At 32.3% G+C, this 23,029-nt stretch overlaps 4 protein-coding genes across 7 annotated transcripts; 1 reads left to right on the top strand and 3 right to left on the bottom strand.

Moving 5' to 3' along the window:
- Nucleotides 3,432-8,193, top strand: LOC109328249 (beta-glucuronosyltransferase GlcAT14A-like). The gene is made up of 4 exons (XM_019561628.1): nt 3,432-4,854; nt 6,642-6,717; nt 6,818-6,933; nt 7,267-8,193. The coding sequence occupies exons 1-4, from the start codon at nt 4,251-4,253 to the stop codon at nt 7,776-7,778; spliced, it is 1,308 nt and encodes a 435-aa protein (XP_019417173.1). The 5' UTR covers nt 3,432-4,250; the 3' UTR covers nt 7,779-8,193.
- Nucleotides 9,777-12,444, bottom strand: LOC109327741 (QWRF motif-containing protein 3). The gene is made up of 7 exons (XM_019560898.1): nt 11,509-12,444; nt 11,064-11,270; nt 10,787-10,906; nt 10,579-10,695; nt 10,412-10,501; nt 10,222-10,332; nt 9,777-9,999 (listed from the first exon to the last, which is right to left on the bottom strand). The coding sequence occupies exons 1-7, from the start codon at nt 12,442-12,444 to the stop codon at nt 9,892-9,894; spliced, it is 1,689 nt and encodes a 562-aa protein (XP_019416443.1). The 3' UTR covers nt 9,777-9,891.
- LOC109328248 (probable galacturonosyltransferase 10) lies at nt 13,441-17,342 on the bottom strand. Of its 3 annotated transcripts, XM_019561626.1 has the most exons (5): nt 16,842-17,342; nt 13,934-15,382; nt 13,847-13,862; nt 13,780-13,791; nt 13,441-13,692 (listed from the first exon to the last, which is right to left on the bottom strand). In XM_019561626.1, exons 1-3 carry the CDS (start codon nt 16,989-16,991, stop codon nt 13,860-13,862), a joined length of 1,602 nt encoding a protein of 533 aa, XP_019417171.1. In that variant the 5' UTR covers nt 16,992-17,342; the 3' UTR covers nt 13,441-13,692; nt 13,780-13,791; nt 13,847-13,859. The 3 variants fall into 3 exon arrangements, with proteins under 3 accessions (XP_019417171.1, XP_019417170.1, XP_019417169.1); XM_019561625.1 differs by having other exon boundaries at nt 13,441-13,862; XM_019561624.1 differs by having other exon boundaries at nt 13,441-15,382.
- LOC109328250 (protein TIC 20-IV, chloroplastic-like) lies at nt 19,774-21,113 on the bottom strand. Of its 2 annotated transcripts, XM_019561630.1 has the most exons (4): nt 20,930-21,113; nt 20,695-20,777; nt 20,339-20,549; nt 19,774-20,176 (listed from the first exon to the last, which is right to left on the bottom strand). In XM_019561630.1, the coding sequence occupies exons 1-4, from the start codon at nt 21,013-21,015 to the stop codon at nt 19,936-19,938; spliced, it is 621 nt and encodes a 206-aa protein (XP_019417175.1). In that variant the 5' UTR covers nt 21,016-21,113; the 3' UTR covers nt 19,774-19,935. The 2 variants fall into 2 exon arrangements, with proteins under 2 accessions (XP_019417175.1, XP_019417174.1); XM_019561629.1 differs by having other exon boundaries at nt 19,774-20,549.

Here is a 23,029-nt window from a genome sequence, read left to right as displayed (position 1 = left end):
CATTCAATTTATATTGTATTTTTCGAAAGAAAACAAAGTATTTCCTCATACCATGAGAGAACTTATCTCCTTAAATTCACTCAGTGTTTGACATGTGTCTTATTTTCTTTCATTCAATAAGTTTTCATTTTAAATATATTATAAAAGAAAAATAAGACATATGTCAAATACTAAATAAATTTAAGAAGATAAGTTATTTCATGGTATGAAGAAATATTTTATTCTCCTTTCTAAATTATAAACCTAACCTTAAAGTTTCACCATTTTTTTCTTTTGTTTCCTTTACATTTATCTTTATCCTAATTTCATTTTTAACTATTGGCTGCAATTAATTTCTCCCATTCCTCTTATTCTTTGCCTAATAAGGAAATGACAACACAAGGAAAAGGAAATGTATTATTCTCATTTTATAAAAAATCAATAATTATTAACACGTGAATCATAAGTGATGTATACAATGTTTTTTCTATATATGATGATATCGTAATCATTAAAAGAATCTAATTAAAAATCTATCACTTTTTCTTTTGTTTTTTGTTTTAGCATGTTGACATGCCACACCTCATTCTTATAGTTTGTGATCAAGTGTTGTAGTGTCTTTACATACATCAAATATAATAATTTGTAGTTTGATATATTCAATTTGGATAACTTTATCTATTACTTGTAAAAAAAATGTACTCTAAATATGGAATATATATGATTTGTAATTGAATCATTACAAATACGTAATAGCGGTGATAAAGAAGATAAAAGTAATATCGAATTAATAATATTGATCTTGAAAGTAATAATAATACTATTATTAATACTTCATTATGTGAAGAAACAATTGTCATATGAAAAAACAAATGATAAATATTTCATCTTAAAGATGTAGTGCCTAACTTAAATTAAGAATGTTTATATTTTAGTTTCGTATAAATTAATTACGTATTTGATATGTGTGTATATTAAATTATTCACAAAATATGAAATTAATTTTATAAGTTTATTGGATATGTTATAGATACTCGATAGGAAATGAGGATATAAATAATTTTGTTGTTAGAGAATAGCATTACTAGATTATAGTACATCGTGCAGGATTAATCATACCTAATATTTTGTGTTGAATCATTTTTTTTGTTTGAATTGTTCATTCTTTAATTATAATCTTTATGTTACCTTTTGAAACACCTCATGATAGCAACATATTAAATGACTTACAAATTTTCATAAACAAAATTCACTTTTTTAATTAAAACCTTTAATGTTTTACTAAAAATGTTTCAATTTTTAAATGTTAGCATTAGAGGCTTTCCATATTGTTGTTTTCTAAAAAAGAAACCAACATTTTAAATAGAACTAATAGAAGTTTTTGTAAGAGCTTTAGTTTTTTTAGGTACATTGGAAAATATAAAACATGAAAGAAAAACTAGATTAAGAGGGAGAAATCTTGAACTAGATAGTCATGATAGTCAGAAGAAATCATGTCCTAGATTTTGAGAGTGTCTGAGGAGTGCGAGTCAAGTCTTACCATGTAATTAGTCACTTGATTAGCCCCACGAACAATAAAATAAGCCTCTATTATCTAGTCACATGATAACCAAGAGCAGATATTAGAAGCAACCCTCAAATAAAGGTTGTAACAATGTGAAGGTTCCTATTTTTTAAATTTGTGTATTTCTTATATTTTTAATATATAACCTAGCATTTTAATTAAAAGTTTCTCAATAATAAAACACAATTTTACAATAAGTTCAGAATGAGACATAAAGATTAATAGTTAGTTATCAAACTATTATTTACTTTAGAACTATGGCTATGACTTGGGTATACTTTAGTAGAAAAAGGTACACATATTATATTTTATTCCTTCACTACTTTAACTTCATACTGAAAACATTGAAACAATTGATATTCTATTTCATGTATGATGTTTAAAACATTTTGGAAACCATCCATACTTTCACTTGTTCACCAATGCTTTTATAATTTCAAACGGAATATAGAAAATAACAAAGTTAAGATATAAAAATTATATATGTTTGATTACCTAATTGTCTCACTCATATTTTGCCTTTATATAATAATAATATATGCATGCGTGATTTATTTCGTAATTAGAAATGATAAACAAGTATAATAATTAAGTCCATTTTATTTAATCAACATTGTTGGTTTTAAAATTATCATATACTAAGCATATTTATTTTTATTTAAAATTTTCTATTTTTAATTCTTTACTATACATATGCAAACATTTACAATACATTTTATTTAAAATATAAAGCTAAGATAACCAAAAAATATATATAAAGCTAACCCTTTTAGTTTTACAATTTAGTAATTAATTTCCTGTACATTTATCTTTCCTGTTTATTTTTAACTATTGGCTAAAATTATTTTCTCCAATTATTTTTATTTTTTCCTAACAAGGAAATGACGACGAAGGAAGGCACCACCCCTTTTCTCATTCGTATTATAATAAGTCAAAGGCAATTGAGTGATACATATACTATTTTCTTTATATGTAATGTGTGTAGAGACACTTCATACCAATGTTGTGTGATACTATATATTCAATTTTTATATATTTCATTTTTTTGAATTAGAATGTATTTATTGTGTTCGGTGTACTTTATATTATATTTTTGTGTGTTTATGATAATGTTTAATTTAAGGTGAGATATAAGGTTAATTAATGTATTGGTGGTGGTTGCTTAGGATTATATAGTTTTTTTGTAAAAATTAAATAATGTGAAGGAGAAAATAGGAAATGAAAATTACACCATGAGGGAAGTTATTTCAAGTTTTGGCTTTATATATAGTATAGATAAAGTTGAATTATTAGCATAATTTAATTAAAAACTTACCTTATGTTTTAAGTTGTTTATGTAATATATGTTTTATTTCTTAATTATTTTCCTCTCATTTGTTAAAAAACTATAAATAGCAATAATGATAAATAAGGTATATGATCTATCAATGATAGTCAATTTAATAAACATGTAGGTAAAGTTCCAAATTTATTTACTAAATGTATACAAGTCTTGTTAGGCATAAGTTTTTAAAAAGATATACAAACTAATAAAGTTTCATGTTTGTTTTCCTCCTTCTTTCATAGTTCCATGATTGTTGAGATTCTAATTCTAATAATATGCTTTCCAATGACATAGCTTCAGTTATTAATTTTAGGAGATAATAATTGACACAACTTATTCTGTAAGTAGTCAAATGCATCTAAATCTTGAATGAAGATAACATGTTTCATTATCTATATCTCATTCTAATTAAAAGTATAAGCTAATTTTAAAAAAAAATTAAAAAACATAAAATAATTTTTAATATTACTTAACAAAATGTAAATATCTAATTAATATACAAATTTTAGACCAATCTTTTTTAGTAAATCTTTCCATTCGTGTTGGAACAGTGCATATACCTCATAGCTTATGTGGAAAGCAAAACCAGCATTAATGAAAAGCGTGTCCATCACTTATCAAAAGCATACAATTACATTAAAAGCATCAAAACAACACATGGTTTTGCCAACAATAAGAGCAAATCTAGAACATCCTTGTTTTCCGCTATTTACCTTCGATCTTGCATACCCACTTCTCAAAATCTGATCTTTTTGAACCCCAATTCACTTTTACCTTTCCCTCAATCTGAATCTTCATTGAATCCTCTCCTGCTCTTCTGGGTTTTTACCGTTTTTTTCTCCTCACTTGAATTTCAGTTTACCAAAAACTTGTACTCAAAGCGTGTTATATGTCCTTTTTATTAAACATAGATCTTGAGCATTGTTTACCCAAAGAGAAAAAACAAGCGTAGGAAAAAACAAGCTGCATTAATTACTTGCAGGTGAAATCTGAAAAAAAACTGTTCCGGTTGGTGTTACTTGTAAAGAGACTGAAAGGTGAGTTGTTATGAATGTTCAACGTTTGTTATATGTTCCCTATAGTTATAGCAGCTCTCAAATATAAATTTTGCCATTTTGGTGAGGATTTATGTTGATTCAAATCCAGCATCTTTACTTGAAAACCATGTTTTGTGTAATCCTTCTAAAAAAGCTATTTGCTTAAATGGTAACTATTCTTCTGAAGGAAGATTGGTTTTGGTTATATTGGTGAGCCACAAAAATTGTCATTGTACTCTTTCAACAACTTGGAAGCTGAATATACATAGATAGATTTTGGTTTTTGCTGACAGGGTTGAACAATTCCAAAATTGAATTTTGATTCATCATTGCTGAAAAAAGAAGTATGAGGAAAAATGCTAGTTCTCATTCAGGAAGGTTATTTAGTGACAGAAAGTGGGTTATTCCTTTTTTTGCTAGTTTGCTGGTATCTGTTAGTTTGGTTCTGACAGCAATAGTAGGATCACTTAGCTCTTCCGGCGGCACGGTAGAGCAGTCACCGTTTGACATCATTTCATTTGCTACATCAGAGGATTCAAATGCATATTTTGTGGAATCGGATTTTCGAAGATCATTTAATGCTAATATGGTTCCGAAAACGGAGGCACCTAGATTTGCATATCTTATTTCTGGCACAAAGGGTGACAGTCAGAGGATGATGAGGACATTAGAGGCAGTGTATCACCCAAGAAATCAGTACATCTTGCATTTAGATCTTGAGGCACCTCCACGGGAAAGGTTGGAATTGGCAACTACAGTGAAATCTGATCCAACATTTCGCGAAGTAGAGAATGTTCGTGTTATGTCACAATCCAATTTGGTGACTTATAAGGGTCCTACAATGATTGCTTGTACCCTCCAAGCTATATCAATATTATTGAAAGAGAGCACAGAGTGGGACTGGTTTATAAATCTCAGTGCCTCAGATTATCCTCTTGTGACACAGGATGGTTAGTAAAAAACCCTTTTCAATGATTGCTTGTTGATGTTATAGGCTGTTAATGTTGTCAAAATGCTTTCATAAACTATTGCAGTCTTCATTATGGGTCAATGTAGTGAGCCTTTACAGCTTCAGGAAACATAACTAACTTATACTTCAGGTTAAAACTTGTGACCATATTATGCAGTGTGTTAAACTTTATAAAAATCACGTGTCATTTGGGTGTATCTTGATAATGTGTGGCAAGTAATAGTTCTGCAAGTATGTTTCGTTTTCATGGTATTTTTAGCATGTTGCTGTTTTGTTTCCCTTTAGTTTTACTGTTTTAAGGGCACAAAAGACCAGTGAACTTGGAACTAATGTTTGATGGACTGAAGATTATTAAAGTTCATTCATCCTCTTAAATTGAAAAACTACTTTTCGTCTTGCCTTTTCAAGAATAGAAGGTTAACATGCATAGTTTGGCATGAGATAACACAATTGAATTTTATTTGCCATGTTTGTAGTCCAGGATTCTAGGAATTTATCTTTTGATGTTTCCTTCCAATATCTTGTCCACGCCATTCTGGCCTAGATTATAGTTTTGATGAGCAGTTCAAAGATGAATCATGCTTCTGAAGTAAGACAGAAATTAGCTATAATTCATATTGCCTCTATGATATGCTTAAGAAAGATGCAGTCTATCAATAATTTCATTGTTTATCATCCTACTTTGGTGCAATTCAGGAGATGTTGATACTCACATGTGTACTCTCTACTAAACTTGTCCCCATTATTGTCGTATCCGTGCATTTTCTTTGGAAACAGAATCCCTCCATGTGCATTTCATGTGCTTTTTGAGTGGTTTGTCTGGAATTCAAGTTACAAGCTACTTCTGTACTTTTGCAGTCCTAATACCCATTGGATTACATTCATGTGATGGTACTTGAACTCATATGACTAGAGTAAGGGCTTTCTAGATCTTGTTAACCACATGAGCTATTAAATTGACTTTTTCTATAAATGGTCATTGTTTTGCGGAAAGGTCTGTGAATCTTTTCCACTAAAAGTCTACAGAGTCTAATCTGAGCACATAGGTCTACACAAGTGTTGGATAGTTGTCACATGCAGATCGGGAAATTTTGGGAGATAATTAATATCTAGCACCTGAAAATCAGTACTTCTTATTTTGTAACTTGTGAATCTATCAGCAATAACTTCTTATGTGCTGCGTCTATATTGGGTATGCTTTTACTTTGGGTATATATCAAGTTTTAAGTAGCTCGTTCCACGATGATTGGATGAAGTCTGTTTAATTCAAACGCTTGCACATATCAAGTTAAACATGCATTCAAGAACATGATTCTTATATTATTGGTATGTGCATGAGTTTTAAACATACTTAGCTTCAAGTTGTTTTTCCCATGCCTCTATCATCATTTTGAACTATTAACTGTGGCTAGTCAGTGCATTTCATCTGGTTTGAGTATGCTTAGACATATATTTCTTTGATCGGGTCTTATTTGATACTCGCCTTCTGCTATGCTGTTGTTGATCGTATTAGATACGCAGGCGTATTCTTAATCTTTGTCTTGCAAAATGCTTGCCTGTTTCATGACCAAATTTGAAACGTATCAGTCTTGTCCAAATTGTATTTCCCTTTACTACTGAATTGACTGCCATGGGCATTATTAGCATATGGTATCAGACATGCACAATTAATAATATCTGCATTTGGATTCTTTTTTTCTTGTCATGGTTGTTTGAACTATATCATATCATATGCAATTCTTCTATAGTCTTTGTCCCTTTTTTCAGATTTGCTTCATGTTTTCTCTAATCTGTCAAGAGATCTCAATTTCATTGAACATACAGAAATTACTGGTTGGAAATTGTAAGTTAATTATTATACAAAATTTAAAATAGTTTGAAATATATCACTCCCCTTTCCGTTCTTGATTGAAATTTCTTTATATGACTACTTATGTGCTCAGGAAGCACAGAGTGAGACCGATTGTCATTGATCCCGCCCTTTACTTATCAAGGAAATCTGATATTGCATGGACTACTCAACGAAGGACACTTCCTACTGCTTTTAAACTGTTTACCGGTAAGTAAATATCATTTATTGCTTCATTTTTACTGTAAAACACAAATGGCACTACCCTAAGTCTTCTTTTGTTAGTACATACTATGGTATATATGATAATGTGATTCAGACTTTTCGGCCCCTTAACTAAACATTTTTTGGATTCGTCCTTGTTAGTCAGATTGACATTTATTCACACTATTAGATAGATAACCAACATGGCAGGTCTTTAAATTCAGTGTTTTGATTAACTTACTTAAAACAGTTCAATTTTAATTAGAGTGGAAAGTTTTAAAAACCTTATTTTCCCCAATTAGTCAAAAACATGCATGTACTTTATGCTTCCTTGAACAGGTTCAGCTTGGGTTGTGCTAACCAGGTCCTTCGTGGAGTACTGTATATGGGGATGGGATAACCTTCCGCGAACTATCCTTATGTATTATACGAACTTTATCTCCTCTCCAGAGGGTTATTTTCACACTGTCATGTGTAACACCGAGGAATTCCGACATACTGCAATAAGCCATGATCTTCACTACATTGCTTGGGACACTCCTCCAAAACAGCATCCTATCAAATTAACTATGAAGGACTTTGACAACATGGTTAAAAGCAATGCACCTTTTGCCCGAAAGTTTGCAAAGGATGATCCAGTCTTGGACAAGATTGACAAAGAACTTCTGGGACGCACACATAGATTTTCAATAGGGGCATGGTGTGTTGGCACCTTAGGTCATGAGGAAGACCCATGTTTGTTGCGTGGCAATGATACAGTTTTCAGGCCAGGCCCTGGTGCTAAGAGGATGAGTGAGCTGCTTCAGACACTGTTGTCCGAAGATTTTCAAAGCAAACAGTGTTTGCGATGAAGGTGTGATGCACATTTTCCAGGAATGTGGTGGATACTGTTAAACAGTTCATTCGGGACAAGGTTCGTCAAGTTATTATTACGAGAGCTTTTTCAATGTGAACTTGGTAGGCGGTACACAAGATTAGTGAGCAAACCTGGTAAGTATGATGTGACCAGGATAATGTCAAGTGTACATAAGTGTGCTTATAGATCATACATTCATGATAAAAGGTCAGAATTTTGTGCTCAATATGTTGATATTCTAGGCTCAATGTTAGAAGCAACAAGCACTTACAGTAACAATTTTCATTTTTCAAGTGCTTGTTTTATACCCTTTTGGTTGACATTCTGCACAACCATTTAGGCAATTTCGACTAATTTATTTGCTGAATCACAAAGCCAATCAAAATCTCACAGTTTCATTTGATTGTTTATCAACATTTGTACTAAGTTATGATCAGGATCTCTTAGCATGGATTAGGTTCGTGTGTTCTTCCGCCGTCATTTCTGGAGAAAAGTCGGCGAAATATCCCTCATCTATGTCCAGTCCTTGTGCTGCCAGCATCTCAACCTGTTTATGCACCTTGTATACTCCAATCTGATTAGGTTCCAAAGTCATGCAAGCTATTTCATCTGAAACCTCAACATGAACAAGTTACAATTAAACATAGTGTTCTTTTGATTGAATTTGGCTTGAAATAACCAAATGTTCTTCTGTTTGAATCAATGTCCTCCCATCTTCATGTGTTGTTCCACATAGATAAGTAGGAACTGCAGGAGATTTTAATGATCTTAAATATACAAGTATATAAATTACGGATGATTATTGACATACTAAAGATAGTTTATTACTTTATTAGTGTATAAAGTGGTAATTATGAACTTAGCCATGTATCAATAAGTTGAAACTTAGAAGCTGAGAAGAATTTACCATGCAGAAATAAGTCTTAACCAACAATCAAACACAATGGTGTTCTAGTATTATAGAAAATTATTTCTATGTAAAATTGAAGAGGTTATTTCCCATGTCCAATAATCTAAATTCTAAATGATGAACTATGCTAAAGTAAATATCCTTCAACTTCTAACATCTTCAAGTTTAGTGTCTATACACCACCTTTAAAAACAAATGCTAATTGTTTTCAAGCCGCCATAATTCACAGAAAGAACAAGAGAAATCAACTTAACCAAAATACAAGCATCTATCTGTGTAATTATTCAGCAATGGCAGTGGTGAAAAAGTTGTTCCTGATATTTGCTTTTTTTGGTAAAGAATTAGTTGATTGCTGCAACTTTATGAATTAACTGTTACACAATGTGTGAAGACTGATCAATTTTAAGCTTAAGAGCCTCCTCCTAAATGGCTAGAATGAATTTTCACTTTGTTTAAATTAACTTCCAACAACATCCAGACAATGGTGTAACCAAATCTATTGTATACAACATCTTCAAACTTATTAATTATAGGGCATTAGGAAAAAGCTTAAAAGCTCTTTCAATTGATTCCAATGCAGCAACCAAGAAGGGACTTGAACATATTTTTTGCTTTCAATTACCACCACCTGTGACAGAATGCTTAACATGGACTGAGACAATAGATTATAGGAAAGACAATAGCAAGAGCAGAAACTAGCAAATGAAAACTTAGCATTTTATAACTGAATGCTTAACTATAAATCCTGGTTTCCTCCAAGTGGAAAAAAGAATTGAAGAGATCCTCCACAAACAAAACTTGATTGGCAAAGAAAAAGATTCAACTTTTTATGTTTCACAACCTTCCCATCAAAATGCTTTTTATTAATATGTTGTGAAAGAAATAAAAAAGACAAAATTACAATGAAACTTCAAAATAATAATAAAATACCTGTTTCAAAAGTTATTAAGGATGAAAGTCCAAACAGAACAACAAAGTAACAACGTAGAGGATTGTTTTATGTGAGAGTTACAGGCTCCTAGGGTAATAATAACGGGAAAAAAAACAAATATTCCTTAAACTTTACATTGTACAAGGAAAAAAGTTGCAGTTCTAATAGTTGCAATATTTCCAAAATATGTCAACCAATACTTCAAATTCTGTAAACTTCCTCTAGTAGATTATGCATAAATGTCTCTACTAATTTGCTGATTTTTATCTACATAGGGATATATGAAGTGATCTCTGGTAATAATTTCGGCGGTTGATATTTCCGTTGCCAGCCTTCTAGTTGAATGAGATTGCACTTCATACTTTTCTCTTGAGGCTGCCAACATATATAGTGTAAAAAATTAACCAACTTAAACTAACAGCATTTCATGTCTTAGCAGTACATAAGCACACATATCTGGTTGAAATCTTATAGTTAATCTTTATCACAAGTATTAAAATGAGGAATTTTCAAACTTTGAACACCCCTTTGTCAAGTAAAAAAACAGAACAGGTAAAAATCACAAGGTATTAACAAGTACTAGTGATATTTACTTACCTCGTAGATAGATATAGTTTGGAAAAAATCATAGAACTCTTGTAAGAGTTGCTTCTCTTGTGCAACAACTTTTGCTAGTTCTGATAGCATTGCAGCAGTCTTATCAACCTCCTGATATATCAATTTTCAATTTGAATCCACTTGAAACAATAAAAGGACTGGCAGTGTAGCACATTTTTGTCGAACATACCTTCGGTGAAAAATGAGTTAACATGGACTTGATAGAAGCTGTGAGGTCAGATGCGCGCCGGAGTGTAATGGATGTGGATGGTATGTCCACCTGTAAGCACAACAATTCTGTCATTGCATGTTTTCTAACACTGAGATAGTAATTGTTTTTATTGGACCTACACCAACCTTTGCACCTTCCAAAAGGGGAACTCTGCAAACAACTGAGTGCAAACTCTCTTTGGTCACAGTAATTGCTGATATGTGCTGCCTTTCGATACATGCCCAAGCTTTCAATAGCTCCATCTGCCAAAATAACATATCAGCTGAGATGAAGAATGAAATCATTGAAATAAAATGTTTGGAAAATCTTGAGTAAGTGAGGTTTGGTACTGACTTGAGAATAGAGTATAAAGTTGAGCTTCATCTGTAGCTTCTCTCTCTCAAACTGTATCCTCTTTTCGAGTACTGAATGCCGCAACTTTGTGAGACCATGCCAAGCATATAACAAATTGCTCTAAATACATTAAAAATCCATAAACCATTAACACACCATTTCTCATCTGTTATAGATAAATTCAATGACAATTTTTCTTATGCATCAAAAACACAGAAGAGTTTCTTTTTGCTATAAGATCTTTGAGAGGAAAACAACACCAAAGTGTGAGGCATACCTCTGCCTGATAAGAAATGTTATCATTCACAGCTTGAGCTCTAGCATTTGCATACCGCCATTGCATCAACCGGTTATCAAGCATACGAAGCTGTTGAACAGCCTCCAAGTTTCCAAAACCGGTTGAAGATGTTGGTGAATTAAACAAAGACTTCTTACTCTTGAAGAGATTAAAACCCATGTTCAGGAATTTTTCCACTCCTTTAGCCTGTCATATATAAATTCATTTATGAGCCTTCATCTAAACTCTAGGAGGAATTCCTACACAACTCTAGAACATTCAAAATTGGGTTCACTTAGCCAATCATATAACTAAATAATACATAACTACTACATTCAATTGATAATTAGTTACCATAAAATACCATAACAAGAAATGTGATTGGTCTAGACATTTAGTGCATACTATGCTACATATTAATGCATGAAGTGGTGACTGATATTACCTTGGTAGGAGTAGGACTAATGGATTGCTTCAAGCTCGAAAACGACATCGGTTTATCCATGCTTTCTACACTCATGATAGGTGACCCTGATCTCCCAGGTGACAAAGCCCACTGAGACTTCGAATTCTTCAAACCAGTAAACGAATTAGCCCTCTTGGCAGCTGTTTTCAATGCATGTTTCTTTGAAGCAGAGGAATCATTGTTCAAATCCAGAATGTTAGAATCTGAAGTCCCTCTTCTACCTTTTCTTGTCTTCACATCATTCATGTATTTAGACGAAACCTCTATACCCATTTTTCTAGAAGCAGAAAGAAAACCTGCATCACTATAATCAGATTCTGAATCAAGAGAAGAAAAAGAGTTTCTTCTTGATTTTCTAAACAAAGCATTTTCCTCCACCGATAATCTTCCAGGAACAGTAGAAGATGGTTTCTTCACAAAGCCGGGTCGATCGTTTTCCTTGAAGCTAAAATCTCTGACTCTAAAGTTCTGATTATTATTATTACTATTCTGAGAAAAATTGGAACTTTTCTTTATGGGTTTCTCTTTATCTTTATCGTTATCTTTCTCGTCGATTTTAGTATCAAATTCAAGGTACTCTATGAATCGTTCTTCAGTGATGTGATCAGCGAGAGTACAAGAGCCAGAGTAAGAGCTTCTCTTCACAGATGAAGAAGAAGAAGAAGGCCACAATTGATGACGCGTAAAACCATGTTCTTCTGTGTTCTTATTCCTGCTTCGTGAAGAGTCGAAAGAACTCGACCCAGTTTGAGAATAGAAAATGCTTTGACTTGGAGATAAAGGAAAAATATATTCTGTTGAGTTATTAGTAGAGGCTGAAGTTGAAGAAAGAAAGCGTGAACTAACTTCACGGTTTCTGTGTTGACGAGGTTTCAGAGATTCAGAAGAAACCGGAGATTCTGGTTTTATTTTCATTATCATCGGAGAAGAAACAAATAACACTTGAGAATAACGCAAGAAGAAGAAGAAGTTCCATGCAACAAATAATAACACTTGAGAAAAGGGTTGTTGAAATTACGTGATTGCCCTTGTGAATGGTGACACATTACGACGTTTGGTATAGTTTAGAAAATGAGAGATGAGAATTCTTCTGTCCCTTCCTGTTTCTGTAACGCCGGCATGAAACTGTTGAAATTGTGATTGCTATATGTTACAAGCTTTTGGAAGTTCAAATTTGTTGATAGGACCTTTTCATAATATTTTATCCTTTTTCTTTGGATTGGGTAAGGTTTAATTTCAAATTGTAACTGAATCATAGTTTGATTTAGAGATATACTTTAATTTATTACAAATAATGAGTAAAAGTTATATTAAGGATCATTTAAATTCAAGGCTTAATAGATCCATTATATCATTCTTCAAATCACCATTAACATAAATTATCAACTAAACTTATGCAACTAGTGATGAGTCTGTCTCATACACATACATAACTTTAATTTAATATATTTTTTAATCATGTTTTATTTTATCTAAAATGTAGATTTTTTTGAAGTATATGATCAGTTAAAATGTTGAATGAGGTGTATAATAGTAAATGCCTTATTTTGCTTGTTAATTTTGATTTGCTCCAGTACTTTTTATCACTTTGGGAGGTTTGATGAATTTTAGTATAGAAAGGTTTGAAAAGTGTGATCAAAGCATGATGAACACTTTTAATGAAGATTTGGTATGGTTCCCATTTGGTGAAAAGTATGTTATGAGTTTGATCTCCAAATCATGGTTGGAAAAAAACAGAAAATTTACAAACAGCTTCTATTGTTTTGTTTGGTTAGTCTAGTTCTTCAATATTATTTAATTGCTTGGGTATAGATAAAGGAGTGATTGGTTAATATTTAGAACTAAACTTGCACAATTACTCTTATCACTCACTTCAAAAATATTAAGCTCATAGTTGAAGTAAATGAATGCCCCAGATAAGGCATTTGGTTCTGCAATTAGTATTACTAGACCAAAAGTTTGCAGTTAAATCTCATACTTGACCAAAAATAATTAGGAAAAAGAATGAACTGATATTGTCTAATTTACCTGGCAAATGAATATCTATATGCTACAACAGAAGATCCAGAATCAAATGAAGACTCTCAAATTACAGCCATCACTCATGCTTGAACTTATAAAATTGTTGTACAAGCATTTCTGACTACAAAATTGAGTCCTCAATAAGCTTGTCATTGTAAGTGTCGCGCCCTGTAAGTGTCGCGCCCTGCTGTCTTGCTCCAATTTTCGGCTACACGATCGTAAGGATAACATAGCCTTCTAGTTCCTCAAGTTAATAGAGGATGCATTGCTGTTAAAGAGGATAAAGATAATCAATGTATTGTTGCCCCTCACCAATAGGGCTACTTCTTTTTAATCTGAGTCTTCCACCAAGGTCTGGAGTTCCAATTATAGTTCAAAATCAATGGAAGTTGCACTGTTGCAATAAAGGATGAGAGTATTCAACATATTTTTCCCATAGGGGCTTGTATTTTTCAATCCCGATCTTCAACCATGGTTTGGAATTTCCATTGAAGTGCAGCACAGCCCCCCTCTCTATCAACTGAGGATCGACATTTGTGTAGCCAAAACCCAATACATGCCATGATGGATCCAACGGTTCGGTTAATCCATAAAATGTCAATAGTCCAGGTGGCAGAGTACCAAGTTTCCACAATGTTCGGTCGATATTTTTTTCTTGCCAGTAGTGGTAGATGCCAGTAACATTCTTTTTCCTCCATTGGACTAAATCAAATACATTCATCCCAAATGCCCATCCACACGCATCAGGATCAAAATGTGGGCGTATAAGAGGATGGGAGTAGTTTAAATACTTATGGTATCTATGAAATGTTTCCATGCATGTCTCAACAGCTCCGTTAACATTGCCATTCAAATCAATAGAAAAAAGAGCAGAAAGATCCTTCTGGACTACGACATCGTCGTCTAGGAAAACCACCTTCTTCAGTGCAGGAAAAACTTCAGGGATATAGAACCTCAAGTGGTTAAGCATGGAAAGATATTTAGGGTTTCGAAACTTGATCGGTGTCCTGCCGTTGTCACTGTTCCCAGAAAAATAGTAGTTTTGTACTTCTGAATCTTGAAGTTGCTTAAGCACAGGAGCATATGAAGCATTCAACCAAGTGAAGTCTTCAAACTTTTGAACTTCCACAGTCACCCCACGAAAATCATTCATGGCAAACCATGCCTTCATGGCGGCGTAGTTTATTTCATCAGTGACAAGGTGGAAAACGATAGTGTCTGGGTTTTTAGAGTTTATTGCAGTTGAATTGACCACAACTGAAGTTGCAAGAATGTTATCAGAGAATATACAAAAGTGGTAAAGATTGTTATCCTTTAGTTTCATCTCCACTTGCCTTTTGTCCTTCAATTTATTTTGTATATTGTGGTTTTTGAACCATTCTGTTGTCAGCCGAACACCGAGACAGTACAGGCTCTTCGGGACTTCTTCAGCAGCTATTTGTCCATATTTTGAACTCTTTTCACTCACAGAATTCATCTGTTCTTCAAGAGCTTGAATTTTTGCTTTGAATCTCATGAGCATTGTTGCACTGTCATAATGGAGCTGCTGAGACTGGTATAACAATAATGCCATATCATGGATAGCATTTTCTGATTCAATGGTTGTTAAAGGAGAACGCCTAGTGGCAGCATTTGAGAGAAGAATCTGAGAATTGCGGATCTGCGCACTTAATTCCCAGGCAAATTGGAGATTTTTACTTTCTTTTGCAATTACGACAAAAGCTTTTGCTAGGGATATCTGATCATTAACTTGTCTGGTCACCGAGTTGGGGTTTAACATCTCTTCAGTCATATTAAGGCCTTCCACAATTCTCTCATTCTTGTAAGTTCTCTGCACAGCAGGATATAATGTTTTGTTCAGTTATAAGGACGTGAAATCATTTAAATGTAAGTGACACAACTAATGGCAAAAGTAACATCTGGAAATATCACTATTTTCGCAATTGCATAACAAGATTTACCAATAAGCTCCCCAAACACTAATATAATAGTAGTAATCTTAAATGATAACAATGTCAGCACAGAGTAGTAGCAAGCTTCAGATCAAAATCTAATGATTCTGGGAATTTTCTTCGACCAATTGTATAAGTCGATGGATGATGGCTTTGAATTTTAAAAGATGTGCACTATAAAATTGTAAAACCAATGACAGTGGGTGACATCCTAGACTGGCAATTGATAAAAATAACCTCTGCAACTTTTGATGTCTAAATAAATTTAGCAGATTAAAAAATCCGATCTAGCATAATATTGCTAATTTGCTATATAAAATTATGAAGTATTCAAGTTCTGGCGGACGTAAAAGTAGCGTGAACTGTGTCTGAATGGAAATACACTAATTTTTGTTCAGTCTAGTACTCAACTCTACTAACACCTTATTAATCCCTCCCAAATAAAATATGGAAGAAACACAAAAAAGTGAACATTCTACTACTGAACACAAGTACATGACATAATTGAAATCTTGAAATTTGTCAACCCTAAAGTCTCAACATATATACCCAAATGATCAATCTCATGAACCAAGATAACCCGGACAATAGACATAAACATTAAAAAGAAGAAAAATAGAAAAAACAAAACTGCACATGTTTTATCCCTTCAACAGTAAGCATTCCTAGGTCTCACACAAAGGTAGTTCTCTACTTCAATACAGATTATATTAGGATTGGAATTTGTGTAGCATTCCGACCCCGCCTAGTGGGATAAAGACTTGACTGTTATTGTAATTTGTGTAGCATACATAAACGTAATGAGCCCAAAGTCAAAAAATTAATCTACAAGTGTCCCCGGACGACATAGCAAAAAAAAGGCATTTGAAAGCAAAAGGTAGGGGAAAAGCTAAGTAGCATGGGTACAGTTAGTTTTCCGGTACTAGTATGGATACAACATAGTTCCATGTATGGAGATATAAAAGTATGAGCAACAAAGTGATTAAATCATAAAATCGATACAATTTTCACAATGTTTTGACTATAAAGTTTTAATAAAATTTCATTGTGGATTTCAAGTAAGCCAAAGTATATAAAGGAGGTGAAACAGATAGTACTTAGTAGTCTACTTCATTTAATAGAAAACAAATAACTTAGTAACAAATCATACTCATAGGAAAAGCTAGTGATACAATCTCATAAAAACACTTAATACATAATTCCAATCATAATCAATTTCATAGAAAACTAAAAAAAACTATAATTCACAAATAAAATTCCAATTTTGCTTGCATTCCTCACACATTTTCAGCATCCAATAACAGAAATATATCCCAAAAAATTGAAAAAATAATTTACCTTAGACAAAGCTGTTATAGACTCAATCTGGTTCCCTTTGGTAAGAATATAAAGAAATAGAATAATCACTGCACAACACAATGCCCACCACAACAAATCACGAACCTTCCTCCTCAGTGGCCTTCGAAAATCCACCGCTCTTCGTCTCATTTTCCCGGAAAAAATTTATTTTTTCCGGGAAGCTAATATTCAAAAGAATAAATTAAAAAATACACAAAAATAAAGGGTTCCAGATCTCAGTGTTATGGCAATTTATACGAATTGGGGTTTCTGAATTCTAGATCTTTTGAGTGAAAAGATTCAAACTTTGGAGAAAAAAATTGGGTTTGGTTTAGTGGGCATGTGGCGATGAAGAAGAGGTAAGTGAGAAGTAGAGTAAGCAGAAAATGAAGAGAGAGAATAGAGATATATGATGAGGTGAAGCATGTGACAGACAGCGAAGAAAACAGTTGGGATTTTTTATGCCTATGGACGTGGTAGTTTGATTGTGATAGTTTGCTAATTCAGAAAAAGATGTATACAGTAACGATAAGAGTTCTTTACACTGTCACTACATCGTCCGACATTCATTTTTAATTATTATTGATTTTGCAGAAAAAGTAATTCAAATGAAGATAGATAATACACTGACTATGTATATATCTTTACGTTGTCAATGCATAAATTTAATATTTATCTTGTTAATTAGATCAATGTTCTTTTGGTTAAGGTAAGGTTTTGATGAGCCATTACAATTTATAATCTCATCAAGTCATTAGATTATTAGCTTTTTAAAGTTGTTTAATCACCTTATTTTATTTTTTATAATGTTGTTTTAAAGGTGAAACTAATAGATTGATAATCTCCCATTCTCCCCTTTGATTATCTTACCCTACAAAAATAATATGCATGAGCAATTGTGTCACAATTTTTTAATAATAAAAGGACATGTTTGATTATTATATTAATTATTTATTACAAATGGATCAGAATCCTCTATAATATTAGAGAGTATGGTGTTATTTTTCCTTTTAGTTTCAAGAGTAAAAGTTTTTATCACTACAATTAAAATAATTGTATATGAATTTTTCTTTGTTTTCTAATGTGCTTCTCTCACCTATTAGAGAAAAGTATCATTCATTACTGATTAGCTAAAATCCTTGTGTATGGTTGTTTGGCCCCATCCACCAAATATAGATTCCTTCCTAAAGCAAGTCCATAATGTGCTATAATACAAACATATATTTGTAGAAAATAATCAAAATTGGTTTAGTTTTGCTTGATTCGTTAACGATTAACTTGTGTCGAGTTTAAATGTAAAAAAATCTAATTAGTTATTCATCATCTTGAACCGTAATCATTTATATATATATATATATACATGTGTATTTTATATATAAAGTGAAGTGAGAAGTATGAAAATTTTGATTTTTGTATTATAATATTATATTAATGCTCTAATATAAAAACACATTTATATATAACCTATATTATATACTATATATATTTATACTAGCCAAAATATCTTATAATTATTTATATTGGTATAATTTCCTCTACGTATTTTACCATTCTAATTAAATATTACTACAATATTTTCTCACACAATAAAAGAAATATTAGTGGAACTTAGAGGAAATTACATAAACAAAAATATCAACCCGCCAATACAATTTTTAATGTAAGTTTTAGCAATTTTATAATTCATTTTCATATTTTTCTATTGCATAAATTATAATATCATGTATTCAATACCAAAAAATGATATAATTCTCTACAATAAAATAGTTAAAATAAAATATTCAATACTAAAAAATAAGAATGTGAGTCAACTACTTCTTTGTTCACACATTAGTATATCTACGTGTAAATACAAATATAACCAACTCAGAAGGAAAAAACTTGAACTACATTTTATCGTCTGCAATGATTTCATCCAAATCAAAAGGAAAAAAACAGTCAAAAACAGTAATCGAAATAAGATTACTGAGGAGACAGGCTACATGTAGAGATGGCAAAAATACTAATCCTATGAGTATCTACTAAAATATTCATAAGGGATACTCGTAAAATTAGTTTATAGGTGAAAACAAATATCATGATACCTGCTTCACGGGTACCACATATTTATAAATTTATTTTTTAATTAAATAATTTATATATATTACATTTTTAATAACTTTTAGTGATTAGAATATATAATAAATTTAAGATGTACATAATTTTATTATTCATGTAATAATTATTTTATATATATTGATTATAACAAAATATATATATTTAAACTTAAAAACTCGTTGGTAAAAGCGAATACTCACTACCAATGTAAGTAACAGCAATTAGTGCAGGCATGGTTAAGAGAAAACACTACCTGCACTCATTCTGCCAAGTTGCCATCCCTAGTTGCATGGACCTAACATCCAATAATATATTGCAGCAATGGAGTGATTTAAACACTGCATATTATGTCACTAGCAGCCAACGTTAATTGCAGTCCATTGCTGATCATTGGATTAAGATATGTTATCAAAATTAGATTATTCAATTGAAGCATTAAAGTATCATGTTAGTCACGAAATCTTTTATGCAATTCAGAGGGACCGGAACCTTAGTAAAGGAAATGCCTATAAATCAGAGACTATATCACATAAATACCAAACTGTAAAGTTTCAGGCATGGCATGCTAAGACCAGAGAAACACAAGAGACTACTGTAATCTCTACTGAAAACTCATGATATATTGATATAATTTATCTCTTCATACAAAAAAGGACATCCAAACAAAGAGCTAGATATATACAATCTTATCCTCGTAAGTGAATAGTTGTTTTCAGGATTTGAATTCATGATCTCTATATCACAAGATAATCATTTATCTCTGATGTACGATAATAGTAAGACAACGACAAATAATAGGTCGGTGCAAACCCACATAAAAATTAGTTGGACAAGATTACTCTGAAATGAATGGCTATAAAATGAGGAAGGAATGATACATCTAGACTTACATCATCAAATGTATTTAAGATCATAACTCACTTTACATTAAAATCAAAGATGGATAAACCCACTTTTTTTCTAAAAACTTGGTGACTTGAAATGCCATTGGACTGAGTCAATGTACACCAAAAATAGAATGAATAAATGCTGATTCACTAAACAAAGGGATGTTCACAAACGTACCCAGAAGTGCACACCTTATGCACTCCATCATTACAAGGATATATGCCAATGCAACAGCAGCCCAATAATACAACCCAAGTGTTCCCTTGAAGTGTATAAGTGGCAGGAAATTGCTTGATACCCATAGAATCTGCTGACCAATTTCCAATAGCATTCCCATCATCATATGGAACCTGAAGATGAAGGGGAATTTCCTATTTTTTACGACAAACACGATAGCCGAATAGCAATATAATATATGGAACCAGGTTGGAAATCGGTTAACAGCTCCGGGGATGAAGTATACCAAGTTTTCAAACAATGGAAACTTTTCTATTAATGGTCCAAGATAATACCCTGTTGCAGACATGTGCAATGCTACTAGATATGGAACACAGGATAATGTCCTCCACCACCATTCTGGCCTCTCAGCGTTCGCGGGGATTCGGAAGCCCGAATCATGATAAATGTATGCTTGTCCACATATCTTATAATATCGTTGAGACAAAGGTTCTTTAAGTGAGAGCCGAGCTTGATTATCGGTAAATAGTGGTGTAGATGATTTTCCTGAAATGAAAGGATAGTGGAATAACAACAATACATGCAACTTGTTAATGTTTTAATGTCTTGGCATTGAGATAAACAAAATATTATGAGATAATAAGGAAACAAGATTGAAAAGGAGATAACCCAAAATCATATAGTTACTTACCTAGAGAAATGTGTGCAGAAGACAGGGCATGATTCTTTCTCCAGCAGGTTGTTGTGCATCTTTTGAAAATCAAATATTGATTCCTATCAAAATACAGGACAATGAAAGAGGGTAAATTTATTCATCAAGGACTAGAGTTAGTGTTTTGGTCCAACACAAAGAAACAAAATTAGGACAAAATCTATTAAATCCTTCTCACCATAAAACTCAACAAGAAAAGAAGAGAATAAGAAACCTGAGAGGAGAAGGGGGAGGAGGAGAGAGAGGAAGACGAAGAAAAGAAGAGAATGAACATGACGATGATGGTGATGGTGATGCCATTACCTCTGTTATATTTGATCGATGATTATATGTTCTCTCAAAAGATAACGAATGATATCGTTCTTTCTATCTCTGTGTTTCTTTTTTTGCCGCTAGGTAACAAATGTAATCTTGCCATTTGGATTCTCTATTTTCTTAATATAAAAACTATTTTTATAAATTTAATGAAGCCTTTGGGCTTAGGCCCTGTTCTACTCTTTATTCTCAATTTATACATTAGTGCCAAAACCCAACACAAATTAGGGTTTCAGCGTTTTGTTGCGCCTATAAAATCCACATTTGCCTTCTCATATTCTACACCTTCACCAGTTGAATTCACATATAGCTGCTCCTATTCTCTTCCAATTTTCATAATTGTTCATTCATTTCTTTGCACGACGCAACCCCGGGCTTCTCTGAAATCTATATGACGAGAAAAGCCCCAATGCACGTGCTAAATCATCGCCGTTCGTGTTGCAGTATGGCCCTTATTTCAATGGCTAGATCTGTGTCAAAGTAACGGCAAAATTCTGAATTTGTTTTCTTATTATGTTATTTTCTGTGTTTGGAATTGCGAATTTTGCCTCACTACACCTTTAGCTTGTTTTTGAGCAGTTAGCAATGAAAATAAAGCTAGTCATAGAGGCAAATATTGAATCTGGTGGTTTTCACGTGGGGGTTTAACTTTTCAATGTTTGTGCCTCTAAAAGAATTCGCCACATTTTAATTTAAACCAAACTTTTTAATTATATTAATGATTACTTTAGTGATTTTAGTCTTCTGATCTTTTTTTTGTGAAATTATTTTATCTCAACTGAATTATCGGCAATGATTACATCTTATCCGCGCTTCTGAGATTTATCGATGAAGTACATAGGAGAAAAAATGGTTGAATTTCTTGATATGAGCCAAGTTTCGATTTATTTTACCGTTTACTAAATTCAATTTTTGTTTGTTTTGATTTGTTTCATTTTTGGGTATTATATTGGCTGTGAGGATTATTATTCAGCTTTAATGCCAGTTCTGCTTCTGAAAAATCTTGATTGATAGAGCTGTTTTATATTCTGAGCCTCTAATTGTTTCATGTTTTGATTCTTAATCTGCGGCTTAATTTTTTATTCTCTGATGTTCTGTTTTGCTATATGTTGTGTTACTTAGATTGTTCATATAGCCTTTGATGATTTTATCCAAACTGTTTGAGGTGTTGTGGAGCCAAGATCCTGATTTTCAGGGTGAACCTACTTGGTGAAACTACATTCATATGACGTGACTGGATTTACTGAGGCCTTAGAATGATCTTACCCAATATTGGGTTCTCTTTTTGGTGTTCTGGTTTCTCTTTTAATAACGTTGTCATGGTTATTGTTTGTGTGGTAATACAACAACAATAGTTTATGGAACCTATGATGTCACAATCCAACTTGTCTGAGATTATAGTTAACCCAAGACCCTATTTATAGGGAGAACCTACTTGGTGTTGCTATATGTCCGTTGACAGCAAATATTTAACTGAGGTTCATTGTTGTATTTTGGTAGTTTTTCTTTTCTGGTTAAATGCATTGTAATTTTGAAGATTTTTGTTCAAGAGTTTATATGCATTCTTTTTTCTATCATCTTTGTTGAAGATGAGTAATCTTAATTATCAATGCTTATGGTATTGCACGAATGATTTTGTAATTTTTTTCTTCATTTGTGTTGTTATGCTGTGAGGAATTATTTGGGTAAATAAGTAATTATCATCGTCGAAATATCAGAGTGTATGTATTTTAACAGTCGAGAGTGTTGTTAACGTGGAATACCTGAAGCAGAAGATATCCATAATCATCTGTATGCAATTACGAGAAGATATTATTGACCAAGTTCTGTAATACCAATGATTCAAACTTTAACTTAGTCCAATTGTCCATCCATTGATTTGGTTAATAGATAATAAGAATTTTCAATCCGTCAATGTGGCACAATAAATTTCGCATTGATTAAATCTTGAAACATTACGATTAAAGTATAAAAAATCTGAAATTAATAACAATTTTAA

Source organism: Lupinus angustifolius, chromosome LG15 (assembly GCF_001865875.1).
Source record: "Lupinus angustifolius cultivar Tanjil chromosome LG15, LupAngTanjil_v1.0, whole genome shotgun sequence".
Taxonomy (NCBI): domain Eukaryota; kingdom Viridiplantae; phylum Streptophyta; class Magnoliopsida; order Fabales; family Fabaceae; genus Lupinus; species Lupinus angustifolius.
The sequence above is the reverse complement of the archived record's forward strand: the minus strand, read 5'-3'. Positions and strand labels throughout refer to the sequence as shown.